General features: G+C 46.0%; 1 protein-coding gene across 1 annotated transcript in view; it reads left to right on the top strand.

The window, feature by feature from the left end:
• The window catches only part of LOC136995364 (neuronal acetylcholine receptor subunit alpha-7-like), a 57,232-nt gene that overhangs the window by 16,353 nt on the left and 24,757 nt on the right, over window positions 1-16,122 (top strand). Inside the window, exons 3-8 of the mRNA XM_067315987.1 lie at window positions 4,466-4,510; window positions 5,509-5,618; window positions 8,247-8,326; window positions 10,419-10,586; window positions 12,911-13,105; window positions 14,416-14,502. Of these exons, the coding sequence (XP_067172088.1) occupies window positions 4,466-4,510; window positions 5,509-5,618; window positions 8,247-8,326; window positions 10,419-10,586; window positions 12,911-13,105; window positions 14,416-14,502 (685 nt within the window). The remainder of the gene's footprint in view (window positions 1-4,465; window positions 4,511-5,508; window positions 5,619-8,246; window positions 8,327-10,418; window positions 10,587-12,910; window positions 13,106-14,415; window positions 14,503-16,122) is intronic.

The raw sequence follows: 16,122 nt of genomic DNA, 5'->3' as shown, positions 1-16,122 counted from the left end.
CATCCTGAAGCAAAGTGCGACAGAGAACTGGTAACAAAACACACAGTGCTGCGATTATTCAAGCTTTCTCCTGGGAAGAAAGGTATCCTGATGACTGACCTTAAATCCCTCCATATGAACCCAGGACACACAACGAGGGAACCTCCTCCAGTGCTTCCCAAGCTGGAAAATTAGCTTTTATCTAGGCAAAGCAGTACTTCTATCTAGGCAACCAGTGACTTCTTGGGACTGGGTGAGGCAGATCTGCTCTCAGGGTTGTCTGGAAGTACTTCTGTAAGAGACAAATACAGCCCACTAAGCTGCCCACATCATGCCCAGGTGTCTCAGAGATGCTGATGGCCCACAGCTCCTGATAAAGAGAGCAAGAACTGTGATTCCTCTGCAGCTCTGAAAAGGACAGGCAACCAGCCCCTTCCTTCCAGACCAAACCATTTCTTTACAGGATGCAAAGCTATATGGCTCAGTAAATCACCAAACCTCCAGAAATGAGAAGCTCCATAAGCACATGAGCCCTTAGAAGGCCCTTGCACTAGAAGGCAACGGATTTCCTTCTCTGTGAATCTCATATTTACTATCTTTAGCTATGCTAAAGGTCTTTAGCGCAGACCACAGACTTGGGAGAGTACAGTATAAAGTGTGCTTTGCTCTTCCTGCAAATCAGGCACTCCGGGCAAACTCAAATCCTTCACGGGAAAACTTTCTGTTTCACCTTAACCACCAATAGGAAGGACCCAGCAGGCTGCATCTGTGCTGTCATCTGTGTGTTGATTGGTGCTGAATATAGAAATAACATTTTCTGGGCCTTGCTGTCCGTAAAGCCAACTCCCTTTGAAAGCTCAGCAGCCTGCAGGCAGGAATGAGAATAGACTCTGGATAGCCATGAAAGCAGCCTGAAGTGACATTTCTTTCCCCGCAAGGCTGAGAAGATGTAAGAAGCCCAAAGCCCTGCTTAGACTTCGTGTTCTTGCTGACTGCTGTTATTAAAAGGAAGGCAGAAAGACCACGTAGGGCATGGCTACACTGCAGATAAACCTGTGGCAACCCTAATAGAAAAGTTCACCTTCGACTGCAAAACGTACCTAAGAAGCAGGACAAACATGGTGGGTCTGAGCACAATAGTGCTGTGACAAGGAGCCAAATAGTACCAAAGACAATGTGTTTAAGCTACCTGAAATATCCATATGCTCTGCAGTGACTGATGAATTGTTTGCAGTGAAAGCTGATTATCAGGGTCATTAGTTTCTGAGTCTGAGCAAGGAGCTCCTAGAAGTATAATGGGTGAGCAGTTTAGGGCAATAGACTGTTTTGTGAACTACAGAAGACAGTCTTAGGTGTTTTTATTTGCAGGCATGGAATCTGTCAAGTATAAAATGCTTATGTGGGGTAAAAAAGGGGTTTTCCTTGGAAAACAGAGCCATGAGTAAAAGGCTGCTGACCAGAGGCCTCTCCACATGCAGGAAAGCCGTGAGCCTTCCAGGTGTACATTGCACTTTAATGGATCCCCCAGAGACTCTCAGGTAGCCAAAGAAAAGGGAAAGGTCCCCTCCTCCCCTTCCCCATGAGGTGCAGTGAAGCTGGGGAGAATCCTTCCTTTTGCAGACCTCAGAGAGAGGAAAGACCTAAGTGTCACAGCTCCTCTTTTGGGTCACCTGCGGCTCCAGCAAGCCAGGGAGCTACCTGGGAGGGAGCATGCCACAGACAAGCTTCATGCTCGTTCAGCAGTACCAATGATCCAGCGTCCTCCTTGTCAGGGAACTGGTAATTAAGAGGCTTCCCCAGACAGCTCTGCTTCATCCATTAGCCTTGGAGTCTGCAGTCATGCAGTGGTTTCTGCATGGCATGCACAAGAAGTAAACCCACAGGCCTCACAAAAGAAAACACTCATCCAGTGACGGAGCTGAGTGAGAAATAAGGCAGTCTGCTTTTGAGCAGCTCACATCTTCCCTGGTGATTAATGGGTAGCTGCTTTGCCTATCTGCTGTGGGGGTAGCGCTGGAGGGGGAGAGAGAGGGGAGACCATGAATGCAGCTTGAGGTGGCTAGACCGACAATTTTTCCAAAATGAATAAAGCAGTTCTGGCTTCACTCCTTCTGTTAACCAGCAAATACTGCAAAAAGTAATATAATTAAAGGTCAGACCAATCCAAAAGCCCAGACTACTTCAGGGATGTAGTTTATCTTGTGCTTGTGGAGGCTAGGCTTTTTGGATGTTGAGCACTAATGAAGAGTACAGGCGGCATGGACTCTAGGGGAGCAGGACAGATGGTGGTGTAACATACAGCTTTGCATACAGGACTCTGGCAACCACATGTACACTTATTTTTTACATGTCTCCAGTAAGCTCAGTCAGCCTCTGCAAGCTCCAGAGTATCAGAAAGAGCCTCTGGAGCTCTTTGACTGTCTCTAGACTCTCAGATCCAGTCACCTACTGGGTCAAGGAAATGTCAGCCAGCTCTAGGAAGATCCCGCCAAAAATGGAGGCATGCCTTGAGCTGGGGCCAACAGGAATGGAGCCCACAGATACAACAGGCAGGCTGGTGTCCAAGCTCAAGTGGGTGCTCTAAGCACCCAGTAGCAGCAAACAGAGCTTGCTGGAGATACTACTGATCAAGAGCTAGTCTGGCAGTTGACTGAGACTTTGATAGCCCTACCTACCTGCAGGACTTGACAGATGCCTCTGAATATGACCGCAGAGCGCTTACATGCCCAGGGTGCTCTGTAGAGTTTAAATACCTGCCAGTCTTCAATGCAGTGTCTGCCACCTCAGACACTGCAGAGGACCAGATGTTCCTAAGAGCAAACACATACAGACTCAGAGGACTAGGGCAGCTAGGAACCAGCATGACAGGACGATCACCATATACCTCTGGAAAGTAACTTCATCAGGTGAAAGCCTGGACCCAAGGAAGTCAGAAGAGATCTTCCTAAGAAATTCTATAGGCCATTCATGTCTCGGTGAAGCTCTCTGCCTGACAGTTCTTCCTGTACTCCTGTTATGAGTGCTAGCTACTGCATCCGATTGGTGACTCCACTTGCGTGCACTGATATATTTTTGCATTGAAGCCTGAGGTTTGATTGCTGCAGCTCACAGTGTTTGCCACAGAGTTTCACAGCAGCTTTGTCTGGTGCTAAAACATAACTCTCTGCTTCAGTGATCTCTGCATCTTGCCTGTAATGAAAATAACCCCTCTGCTCTCTGCATGAGCTCTGTGTTTGATGCTTCTCTTTGGCTGCAGGAGAATGGGAAGAAAACAATGGAACATAAAGATTGTCTCTAATTAAAAAATAGTAGGTTTCAGGGGGCAAGAAGGTAGTTTATTCCAACGTATCGGTAGGAAGGGGAGTCAAGCCAGCGTGCAATGGGGTAGTGGTCTGAGGACCGCAGGTAGAAGGTATATGCCTTTGCTGTGGACAAGTGATTTCCTGCCTTAGCGGTGCCTTCCAGCAAGTGCCCAAGAGAGCTGAGCTGAGGTAGAGGTGGAAACTGCCTCTTTTTGGGCCTTTTAGCCAAGAATCCGGTTTTCCCAGAGTGTGGCTGCATTGACCAGGCCTGCCCCTAGCTGCGGCATCAGGCCCAAGCATGAGGATCCACTTCTGCCCAGACTGCATTTCTCTCTGGAGAGGGAGGTGGATCTCACCACATTAATCACATTGTCCCACCACAGTAGCTGGGCAAGGCTGCTGTTTCCGTCTCTGCTGCTGTGGTCACTCTCCACCTGCAGGCTGACGGCAACACAGCCAGGCCCCACAGCCATCCCCGCATCTTCCCCCAAACTGCTCTGAGACCGACGAGGTGAGGGCTTCTTCATTTCTGGCACCAGTCAGAGCCACTTCGCTGTAGCCTCCACATGCTGGTGTCTGAACCTTCAAAGCTCCTGCTCTGTACAGAGCCAAGGCGTCTACATGAGCTCCCATCAGACAGTGTTTGCAGTCTGCTGCCATATACTAGCTTTTGCCCAAGACCAGCCTTTCCTTTTCAGCATGAGCTAAGTTACATAATGCCGAGACTCTAAAGGAACAGCACCTTCAGCATCCTTTCACTATTGTTTTGCAGCGGTAGCCAAGACAGTGGAAACGCTCTCCTATTACTGTATGCTGCATAGTACTGGAAATCATCTTGTTTTGCCCATCTAATGAAAAAGAAAATCTTGTGCATTTGGTAAGGAGTCTCCAGCAAAATAACAGCCATTATCTATTATTTTCACTTCTGATGTTGCTCAGTTACAACAAATGCAGGAGGTTTGTAAGATTTAAGGATCAAAGAGAGCGATAATTGTCTGGGTCATGTGGCACAATTCAGTGATTTTGCGCTGACCTCACAGTCTACTCAATAGAGTTTGCATGCATTTTCTCCAAGAATCAGGGTTTTGAAGGGAACAGAGCTGTGATGCGTCCACCTGTGATTAAACTGTATTTTGAGGCTCATCTCTTTTTCTCTTCTCTCCCCTTCTCCCTTTTGTTTAAAGGATGAGAAGAATCAGGTGTTGATCACAAATGCTTGGCTGCAGATGGTGAGTAACCCGTGTCAATAAAGAGCAAAAAACCTCCTTAACAGTAAGTCTGCCGCTGGCCCTGTGTGGTTACAAGTATGGTCTACTCTTGTGGGGGCATGAACTGATCTCCTGAGCGACTTATGCTCTGTAAAGACGTTAACTCAGGAGCAAAAAGCTTGTGGGAGACTTGAATGACTGAGCTAATTCTGCTATGACATTAGCAGCCAAACATTGCATCATGTTAATGGGCACAGCAGAATGGGCTGCTTCTTCCTCAGCGATCTGCTGGGATTTGCAACAGAAATGAGCTTTCCTACTGCAAAAATCCAGAATTCAGACAATCCTGCAGGACTACAGGACTCTGGGTGTCCTGTCCCTAGGAGAGGCTGGCTATGGTTATAGCACCAGTGACTGTTTCCCTGGTAGCCCTGCCACAGAGGTTTGCTGCAAGTCACAAGGTTCAGCACAAAACTTGTACCTGTACCTTTCTTGAACTAAGTGTGTGTGTTGGTGTAGGGGGGAAGGGGGATCAGAAGCAAGCCCTTGAGATACAAAGTCCGCTTGCTTGCCTGTCATAGCGAGGTGGTTATTAACCCCCCGTTCCCAAATCTTTGTAACAAATTGAATTATTTCCATCAGAGATTGCCAGACAGTGGTCCACATACCACTAATGATACCCAAGTTATTTCAGACCAGGTTGGTTCACCAGCCTACTACCAGAGTTTCTGTCAATCCATCAAGAAAAGGTTTGAAATATCTGTATTCAGGTCTTACGGTGGTGGGGTTAGACAGTAAATTACAATATAATGGCACACAACATCCACTCATCACTTTGTAAATTCTTCAGGATACAGGCCAGCCTTCTTTAATTGTTAAAGCCTATCACTATAAGCTATGTAACTATTATCACATTACTGCATTACTATTGGTAACAGCCATTCTGTTCCCCTAATATTAAAAAATAGGTTAGAAGATTTTTCCCAGCTCATATATCTCATATATATATTTTCCAACAGTACTGGGTTGATGTTTACCTGTCTTGGGATCAGTATGAATACCCAGGGGTGCAGAACTTGCGATTTCCAGCTGATCAGATTTGGGTGCCAGATGTTCTTCTGTATAACAGGTAAGCACGATATGTGACAGCCTACAGAGACATGGAACTACAGCACTAGATGCTGGAAATCAGCCACGCTCCACTAATACTCGGGCTTTTCCTACCTGGGGATTTTGCCTCCTTCTCTTGAAGCAATTAAAAGAAAAGAAAACAAGTGCCAGATAATAGTTTTTTTCTAATACCCAAACTAAATCTCCTTTGCTATAGTTTTGTGGATGTCTTCCTTCCATTTTCACAGTGGATACAGAGAACAACGAACCCATATTCTTCCTGTAATTACTGTGTCTCTCCTGGAAAATTATTATCATGTTTCTGCCTTAGTCTTCCTGCCTGGACTAAACAAGGCCAGTTTCTTTGTGCTTCCCTCATCATCCGCATTTTCTAAATCTCTTTCCATTACCGCTGTTCTCTTCTAAACAGTCCAATTTGTTTTTTCGCCAAGATTGGATTCAGCACTCTAGCCAAGACTTCTGCAGTGTGCAATGGAGTGATATACTAATCTCCACACCTGCCCACACGTTTCCTTTAACATGTTCCTGAAGGAGGGTTTTCTGCTTGTATGCTCACTAACATCTAATTTCTGGGCTTATTTTTTGATCCATCATAAACTCCAGACCTTGTCCTTCAGACTTGCTGCCTTACCAGGTTTTCCTATGTCTGTCTGTCTCTGACAGTTTTAAGGGGAATACTTCACAGTCATCTGGATTGAATTTCATTCTGTTGGTCTCTCCAGTTTGCCAAGGTCCATTTTCTGTTCCAAGCCCTCACTCCAAGGTGTCTGAAGGAAACTTGCAGTCACCTGGAAATTGTATAACGGTTATTCTTTACGTCAGCTTTACTGCTCACCGTTCAACTATGAGCCCATGATAACAACTCAGCGAGATTCAGTCTCTAACCAGCAGGCATTTAATCTGTTCCCTATTTCTTTAGTTTGTTTATAAGAACATTATGTGGCAAAGGCTTTCTGAAGTCCAGACATATCTCCTGCCTCCTCTTAATCAGTAAGTCAGTCCTGACAAAGAAGAAAATTAGTCTGATTTGATGCAACTGGCCCTTGACAAATCCATGCCAGCTGTTATCACCTTGTTATCTTTGAAGTTAGGCTGATGTGTCTATAACTTCACCCTTTAAAAAAGATCATCTGAATATTCTTTGATCATCTCAAGTTCACTACGCCCTTTCTTATTTTCCATGAGCTCTCACAGATAATTGTTAATGCTTCAGGGAGTATTTTGGCCAGTTCCTTCACTACTCCAGAGTAAATTTCATCAGCTGTGGCAATGGGAGTCTGTTGTATGCACACTTCTTTAACCTGTTCATCCCCTGTTCTGACGTGCACTCATGCCATTGTGTCTTGCCGCCTTTTATGTCTCTAGCTAGTTATCACCTCAGCTTTTTCAATTTTATGCCCATTTGTTTGTGCTGTTTCTTTTATGCTCATCTTGAGTCATGTGCTCTTCTCCCCAAATTTTTGTGATTCGATTTTGTTTTTCAAGCCCACAGAAAGCTCCTGACAGAACTGTCATTGTGCTTCACTCTTTTACATTAGAGTAGCTTAGCACTGTGCCCTGAGTATAGTTTCCTTCTCCTACACTTCTTTTTCTCTTTAGGCCAGGAGCGTCTACACCAGCAGGCCATTTTCCGCTCACCAGCACAGTTTGCCTCACTTTCAGCCTGCCCCCATTACTGTCATGTGCAAGGACTCCTTGGACATGAATAAAGAGCAGGTCACAGGGGGAACAAAGGGTCCAAATTTTCCACGCTGCTGTGTGACATCTCCTGGGAGCCCCAGGAGTGGGCTACATCTATGCCCAGCCACGTGATGGACTCATGTCTGGCTGTGACACAGGACGTGCCCAGTAAAACGTTGGAGTCACGCTCAAACATGACCGACCTGCATATAGCCGTGATAAGCAAGGGGCTACTGTGTAAAGCCTTTTTACAGGCTATAGGAATGCTCTGCATTTAACCTCTTCCCAAGAGACCCTCTGGAGCGAGCCCCCACGCTTGCTCCCTTGAAGATGGCTTCTTTACCTCAGAATTGCTGGAATCTAAAGAAATGTTTTTTCTTGGTCCCTTTCACCTGGTTTCTGCTCTTACAGTCTCAGTCAGTCTCCCCATATAAGCCCCAGATCCAAAACAGCTTCTTGCCAGTGCTTTCATCCATTGCGTGAAGCAAAGTGCTGGCCCCATGCATCCTGAAAGACTGCAGGACTGTTCCCGCAGACCTGGGTAACAAATAGCTTAATTTACACTGTGAGCTGCCCGATTCTGACAGAAGTCCCAGAAAAGATTCGTCCTCCCGACTGTCTGGTCTTTGGAGACTCCTGGCGGGACACTACCCCCGCTCCCTTCCCTTCTGCCTTTGCCCTGAGACATCACCAGCTCTGCCTCTCCCTTTCTCAAGGACGTTAGGGCAAGCATCCAGTGTACCCAGGCACAGGCCAACAACGTCTATGAGAAGGTGAGCTACTGATGGGGGTGGGCCCTTTGCCTAGGCGTAAGACAGCCCTTAATTCAGACATCCTGTACATTAAATTCTGACAAAAGAGTATTGTTCTGTTGAGAGCTACTACATCCGAAGTCATACGTCTGTTGGCTCTCTCTCGGTTTTGTTTTGTTCTCATTGTGTTGCAGCGCTGATGAAAGATTTGATGCAACATTTCACACAAATGTGCTGGTGAATTACTCTGGATCCTGTCAATATATTCCTCCAGGTATGCAGAACACGTTTGTTTGCTTTAAATCAATGTGTATCTTTGAATAATTACAAACAGTTTTCCTTTATGAATGAAATCCAAGCATTTGGAAGCAGTCTGTGGGTAGAAATTCTGCAAGCCATCTATTATGGGACAGACCTGCTGAAGTGATTTAGGTCCATTATTAGTGGCAGATTTCCACTTCATAAACGAATAAATGTATTTCCTGAGCAGTTTGCTTCCAACATTCAGAGCCCAGCAGAGGTACCATCTAAAGCAAGGTGGTGTGCACCCTCACGGCACATTATCACAGGGGGAGGTTTTACGTGCAACCCGGTTAGCTCTTTCTTGCGAGTGAAGAGAGCTGTGACTACAGGATGAGTCACAGGAGCAGCACTGCTCTCCCACCAAAGCCCTCTGTGTACTGCAGTCTTAGGCTGAGCCCAGTCCAGAGCTGGCCAGACTCTGGTCCTCGCCTGCTTTCCAGGCATATTGCTGACTCCAGTGCTCGCAGGGTCCTGGCAGGTGTGACCTACCAGCAAACACCCAGGCTATTCCCACAGTTGCTTGCTGTGGTGGACAAGAAACACCCAAGCTTTTTGAGGTAGCTGTTGGCAGACCGACTCCAAGCATATCCACAGGTTCATTGGTGATCCCTATCCCTGAGATGACTTAAAGCACTCATGTGGTTTCTCTGGGACAGATCTGCGGGTAAGGCTGTTCTCCAGGGAGCAAAAGACAACATGAAAAAGTTGGCATTCACCAGGGCAGAGCCTTTTCCATGCCCCCAGGGTCTGTTTAGGTAGATCATGCAGGTGGTGCCTGTATTAGGCAGATCTGGTGCCCTGCTAGTCTCTTTTCTGTCGATGGAGTAGGAGAAGCGGTACCACGTATGCAGACTGCATCCAGAGTGAGCTGCAAACTCCATGGTGGAGAACTGCTTACTTAAGACCCCAAGGAAAGAGAAGCTAAGGAATAAGCAGTAAAGGAAATCTGTTATGCAAAGCACAGGAAATCTTTACTTACAAGAATTTAACTGCTGGTAAAATAATTTGTCCAATCCATTTTTGAAGGAAAATGTTCATAATCAGCCTACTTAACAGCACCAAGAGCTCGCAGAAGCAGCTAGAATAATTGAGACATGGGAAAATACTGCAGAAGGGAAAAGAGTGTTCCCAAAGCTTCATGAAAGTTTTATTTCCCTTGACTCCAAGAGGAGGCTGTACTCACTGTTGCTGTCCATTAGAGAAACAAGCTCCAGTACATATGGCTAGGCGGAGAAGCAGAGATGAAGGACAAGAATGGGACAGCAGTCTGTTGTTAAGGAAGGGAGCGGAGCCGAGATTCATGAGAAAATGGGAGAAAAGACTCCCTGTAGCCAGTCCAAAAAGGGCCATGACAGCAGGAGGGAAACCCACCTGAGCATAAAGGAACAAACCAAAGGAATCCAGCCACCCCAGAACAGCACTGTTTGTGCAGGGAAGCGATCATGAACGACATCCTCAGCCTTTGCAACAGTAGACGGAGACAATAACAAAGGACTCTCTGCTTTGGAGATTTAATTTTCAAAAGGCACAGCTTGAGCACTTACTGAGGAGCACGAAACTCTGTTCAGTTATATGACTTAAAAGTGGGATTCACATTAGTTGGTGTTTTAGGGAGCAGGCAGAAACAGTTATTCCAAACAGGTAGGGTCAGCTCAGCATTTGAGATAATTTTCTGATGAAGCAGAACTGCCTCTTCTCTGAGCTTGGCAAGGCATGGTGAGCATGTGAGGTGAGGTGAAGGCTGCGGAGCAGCAGGCCCACGAGTGAACCAGACACATCCAGAGTTAAAACAAAGGCCCAGATTAGCGTGTAGAAGATAAAGGCTGCCAGTGAGCAAGGTTTAGCATAAAAACACATGTTCAAAGGGATTGTAGGTCTAATTCAGGGCTTTTGAGCATGTCAGAAATTGAGCAAGCCTTAAGGAGGAACCCCTTTAGAAAGCCTGTCCAGGTACACCCAGCAGCACCACTTGGACACCCATGTACTCTGTACCCCTACCCTGTCCTCCCCATTTGATGGGCTGCACCCTGCACACATTTGATTCCACATATTTCTGTCTACAGGCATTTTGAAGAGCACGTGTTACATTGACGTCCGCTGGTTCCCTTTTGATGTGCAGAGGTGTGATTTGAAGTTTGGCTCCTGGACCCACAGTGGCTGGTTACTTGATCTGCAGATGCTTGAGGCTGATATTTCTAACTACATTTCAAATGGAGAATGGGATTTAGTGGGTAAATTGATGGGCTAAAATCTTCCATAGTCTAATTTTCAAAGGCAAAACCCAAGTACAGAGAAATGAGCAATCCAATTGGGAAGTTTGAAATACAGGTGTTAAACGCTCTTATGTAAAAGTCAGCAAAAAAAAAAAAAAAAAAATCACTGATCAGAGAGAATTTTTCAAACACATTCATTCAAATGTGTCTGAAAACACTGTGTTCTGCAGCAGCAGCATGAAGCTCAGGGGAACCTGTACGTAAATGGAATCTGTTGGTCCTGATGTGTTTGAGCAGTTTGTCAGTACTAAATTTGGATCTGTGTCTCATACAGACACACTGAGCATAATGTCACATCTATTCTAGCACATCAGCCAAAAACTGATTGGGTTTAAAAACACTATTTCAGCGAAATTGGAATGAGCTTTTACAGAAATGAATTCCTCTCGCCCAGAAAATGATCAAAGTGTCTATCAGTTCCTGCAAATAACTGCAGCTCAAGATATCTCTGTTCTCTTCTGTGCTTCAGAAGACACCTGTGTTTTTAAAAAGAGGATCCTATGCCCAGAATGAGTTATTCAGAGCTAGCTCCTAGTGCCTTATTATGAACTCACTGATGTAAGTCTAAATCAGAAGCAATGCTATGGAAATCAACAGAGCTTAGACCACCCTACAGAGAACTCAGAGACAGGATCTTTCATCTGCTAGTCCAAACGCGTAGTCAAGGAGACCTCCTAAAATCAGTCCATTTCAGAGCAGTCCTGGCTTTCACATACTCCTTTATAGTGGCTATTTCTGTCCGGTAGCTTTGTGTATCTGATGAAGAGACTGGCTTTGGATTTATCTGTCTTCCTCCCAGATAAGGCACGGACAGAGCTGACCCTTAACTAGCCCATACAACTATAGTGATAGTTAACACCATAAGCCAGCCACGGCCATATCCTTTATGGAGCTTTTGCCACGCTCCTGCCAGAACAAACACGCCATAGCATCTTCTGTCATGTGGGCAGAAACAAAAAGGAGGTAAGCAATGGTGGCAGGAAAGGTCTTCCAACTTCCCCTGACATTTCCTGTGCTGTTGCTGTCCCTGCCAAGCAGAGTCTTAGATGTCCCTGCCAAGCAGGGTCTTCTGCAACCTGGTCACTTTGGCCAATCCACAGTACAGCTGTGCTGGACAGCTATGTTTCTTAACCCTCAGAGGTGACAGACTTTAAGCTTAACTCGACACCCCTTTTGAAAACGGAAGTCATATCATATTTGTTTTTCCTGATGAAACAAAGCAAGTACTATATAAGAGAATGACAGAAAAATAACCACTAGCGGCACCTGTCCTGCAGAAAATCTGCTGCATGGGCTAGTGAATATGACATCCTCCCTTTGTCACCATTTGCTTTCTGCAGGGAGGCAGAAGGTATGTTTTGCTGCATTATCCTTTGGCCACTGTTTGCAAATCTTTCCTTGTTGGGACTGGGATGGTCAGAACTGTGTTTATTCAGCCCAAATGAGTCTCTGTGGCTAAGCCAGGTTCTGAGTACTCAAAAGGCATGAAAAAAACCCTCAGAAAATGCAGAAGCAGGATTAGGAACAGCAGGAATCTTGCACAGCTGCCTCAGAGGTTGCTGAAGACACTGACATACTAAGAGTTACAACAGCTGGTTTAACCCTGTAGTGATGTATTTCAGCTTTCAAACAACTTCGAGCTGAGGAAAAAAGACATACTTTGTCCCTTCTGCCCCTTAATCTGTTCACCATGTTTTCATCCTTGTGGCCATAGTGTTAGAAAATGACTTTTGCCTGGTGACAGCCTTAGGGGTTTCTCTTCTCCCTTCTCAGTTGCCACAAGACATTTCAAAGCACTCCTGGGTCTGATATTTGGAAGTATTGAGCAGTAAGAGACCCCACGGAGGTTGGGGTGGGGAGAAATCCCTTCCATTTCCCTCAGACTGAACCTCAGGAGTCAGACGAGATGCCCGCTCAGGTCTGAACCTAGACTGTCTGGAGGTAGTTGTAGCGTGCTCACACCCCTACACTAGATCCTCTGTGAGGGAACAACTGCTTCAGTGGTCAAGACAGGGCTCAGTTTGTCTCCTTTTTCTCACCCCATTGCTGGCTTACAACTTAAAGCGAAAAATACTGAAGCACCAAGGTGGCTGTTGCTGCCTGTGCCAGGAACATCCTCCGTAGGGCTGGATCTGTTTGTGGTCAGGGATAGACCACGTGGTCCCTGGAGGTCCTTCAGCTCCGGTGAGAGACCACGTGATTAGAGGTGCCATAAACCATCATGTGCTTGGCCCCTTTCCAGGGATACCTCTCCCCACTGCTCTGATCTCCCCTCTCTACAGGTGTCCCAGGAAAGAGGAACGAGATGTATTATGAATGCTGTAAAGAACCATATCCAGATGTGACATATACCGTCACCATGCGCCGACGCACACTCTACTATGGCTTGAACCTGCTGATTCCATGCGTTCTGATATCTGCCTTGGCATTGCTTGTTTTCCTCTTGCCAGCTGATTCAGGAGAGAAGATTTCTTTAGGTAAGTGCTAAAAAATTCATTTCCTTTCTAAGTCTTCTCCATAAAATGGGAAATAAATGGTGCTTGATAAAAAAGATTTCCCTGGAGGAGCAGCTGAAGCACTTGTTTGGTTGGAGAAATCAGGGTAACAGCTTTCTGTAAGACATTCACACATACTGTGCTACGTACTTCTACTGACATCATCCTTTTGATTTTATCCTGGGATGAGGCAAAACTTTTCACTGGCACAGGCAGCAACGATAACACTCTCTCCCCTGTCGCTCTTTTCCTTAGTGCATCTCAATGCATTTCACAGCTGATTAGCTCCATTTTTCAGCTAGGATGTACTAAGTTACAGAGAGGTGGAGTGGCTCTCTGAAGGGTCACGAGCAGCAGTGACTGGGCATTGGATTCTCATCTTCCAGGTCCTCAAGTCCCCAAACCACCAAGCTATGAGTTCCCCATAAATGCAAAGAAGTGACAGTCAAAGAAGAGTTAAATGTGATTTACTATTATATGTGCTTCCAAGAGTAGAAGACAGGGGAAAGCAGGAAACACACAAAACTGGCCCAGGTGAGATCTTAATTTTTATATTGTGCACAAAACTGGTCAGGGCAAAGACATTCAGAAAGGAACAAGCGCACTGAGGGTCCGTAGAGCAGTTGGAAAACTGAGTGGCCTGGCTTCCGTGAAGCAAAACAAGAACTAAGGGGAATAGGACTGCTGTCTATAAAGAAGAGGGGGAAGTCAAGAAAAAGAATTATTTGAGCTAAAAGGCGATGCTGACACAAAAAATAGGGCATAAAGTTCGTGCAGGCTGTGAAACAGAAGGTGATTTCTCAGCACCAGAACGGCGAGTTTTTGCAACAGCCTTTCCAGAGGGAACAAATAAACAAAGAGCTACGTTTAAATCAGGTTGCAGCTGTACGGAGGGCATTATACAATGAGCAACAGCCAAAGATTACTTGTGACTGTGAAGTCTCTGGAAGCTCTTAAAAACTGGCTGGGCTTTGCTTGAGCCCAGTTTTGCAAGAACAGCACAGTTTACAAGTTCTGCAAGCTTCATTTCATTCAGCAGCAAAGACTTCTCCATCACTTTAAGAGGAACAAGGTTTTGGGAGTAATTGAGACAAGGGGAAAGAGAGCGGCTAAAGATGCATCCAAAGATACTCTCACTTGGCAGAAGCTCTCATTTGTCTTGACAAGCACAAAGCCATGCATTTGGCTTAGCTGTAGATCAGGACAAGGTTATATTTATCAGCACAGACATCGTAAGAGGAGCTGCAGAGATCACGTTCCTCATCCTTCCTCTCTATTTTCATTCCCTGCAGGTATCACTGTCCTGCTGTCCCTGACTGTATTCATGCTGCTCGTGGCTGAGATCATGCCTGCAACTTCTGACTCAGTCCAACTGATAGGTAGGTTGCTTTTGTCGCTCTGTGCACACCCTATGATACTTCCTAAGAGCTGTGCAAAGCCGGTTTGAGGACTGAATCTTTTTTTAATAGAGTTTTGCATTTCAGCAGTGTCAGGAGAAAATCTTTGTCTGGGCCTTCACTGTTTGTGCATATGAAGAGAGCCTACATGAGGGTTGCAAAGGGGCTTTGAAAACATCAGATAAGCTGGTAACTGCAAGGTGCAGGGGACATAGGACTAACACAAAACCTGGAGGTTTAGGTGGGCAAAGCTGAAGACCCAGCACCTTCAGGGCACAGGCACGGAGTGAATACTGGAATAATACTCAGCCCTGGCTCTGGATTCGTTGCGCCTGGCTGTAAAGTTGCTTCGGCAGCTTTTTGAATGAAGCAGGTCCCACACAGAGCTTTTGAAAATCTCAGTGTTGCTGGCTGGAAAAAATTCTTTCCTTGCCCACGTGACCTGCCTTCCCTCCTTTTATGCATCTCTCCCTGCCAGTTCTCCTCCTCCTCTCTTCTGTCTACCCCAAGAGCAATTCAAGAGATTGCAGTCGAAATTCAAATACATCACTGGTGTGGTGGTGATTTCTAACATTTGATGAAAGCTATTGACCAGATTATCTTCTTGGTGACTTCCACTGTAACTGCCCTGGAAGACAATATAAGAAATCCAAGCTTATGCCATATAAGCCTTTTTATTATAGCCTAAGAAGCAGTCATGGAAACATCTAAAAGACCTTACCCGGACTCAGAATGGTGGATTATTACTTTTATTTTTACCGTGGTGGTATCAGAAGGCTCCAGGTGAAGGCCCATAATACCAAGTGCTGAACACACACATGCCCACACAGTAAAGGACTGTGTTTGCCCCAGAAAGCTTGCAGATTGAGCAGATAAAGCAGACATGGATGGGAAGGGTAGAGAAGGAGCTGGAAGAAATATCATTCTTCCCTTTTTCTAGGCAAGGAATGAAGCTGTGAAGGATTAAATGATTTTCCCAAAGCCATACGGGAAAGACAGAGTGCTCTAATCATGTGCTTCATTAGTTTGTTCTTTCTGGAGGGTCAGATAACGAGGCAGATGAGGGATTCACTCTTGTTCCACAAGATAAACTGAGGCATCAGGAGAGACTGATTGCCTGTTATGGGGCTGTCATACCAATAAGCTGGCCCACAAAGATGCTGGCTGGGTATTATGAACACTGCCAGGCACAGTGAAAATGCAGGTCTTGCTTTCATGTTGTTTTTGAGGTTCAGTGTGATACAAACTGCAGAAGGGGAAGGTCACCTCTGTGTGCAATACATACACAGCTCTGCAAGTCCACAGCAGCACGACAGGAGCGAGGAGAGATCTCAGGCTGCGGTCCCATCGGCGATGCACGTCAATGACTCCAGCCTCTGCCACATGAAATTCCTGAAACTGCTGTCTGAGAAGGATAGGGAGAAGTGAAAGGACCAAGGCAGGTCGGACTGCCAGCAGCTGCAGGTGACTCCCCACCTCTTCTGGCCTGAGGATGCACAAACCCTTCAGAGTTGGGACAGCTAAACAGGGGAGAAGGGGAAGGCCAAGCGGCAAGATGTGATCAGTAAAGGCACAGGCCTGTACGCTGCCTTCGTGTTGCTT

This window comes from Apteryx mantelli, chromosome Z (assembly GCF_036417845.1).
Source record: "Apteryx mantelli isolate bAptMan1 chromosome Z, bAptMan1.hap1, whole genome shotgun sequence".
Taxonomy (NCBI): Eukaryota; Metazoa; Chordata; class Aves; order Apterygiformes; family Apterygidae; genus Apteryx; species Apteryx mantelli.
Note: the sequence above shows the minus strand (reverse complement) of the source record. Positions and strands in the feature narration are given on the sequence as shown.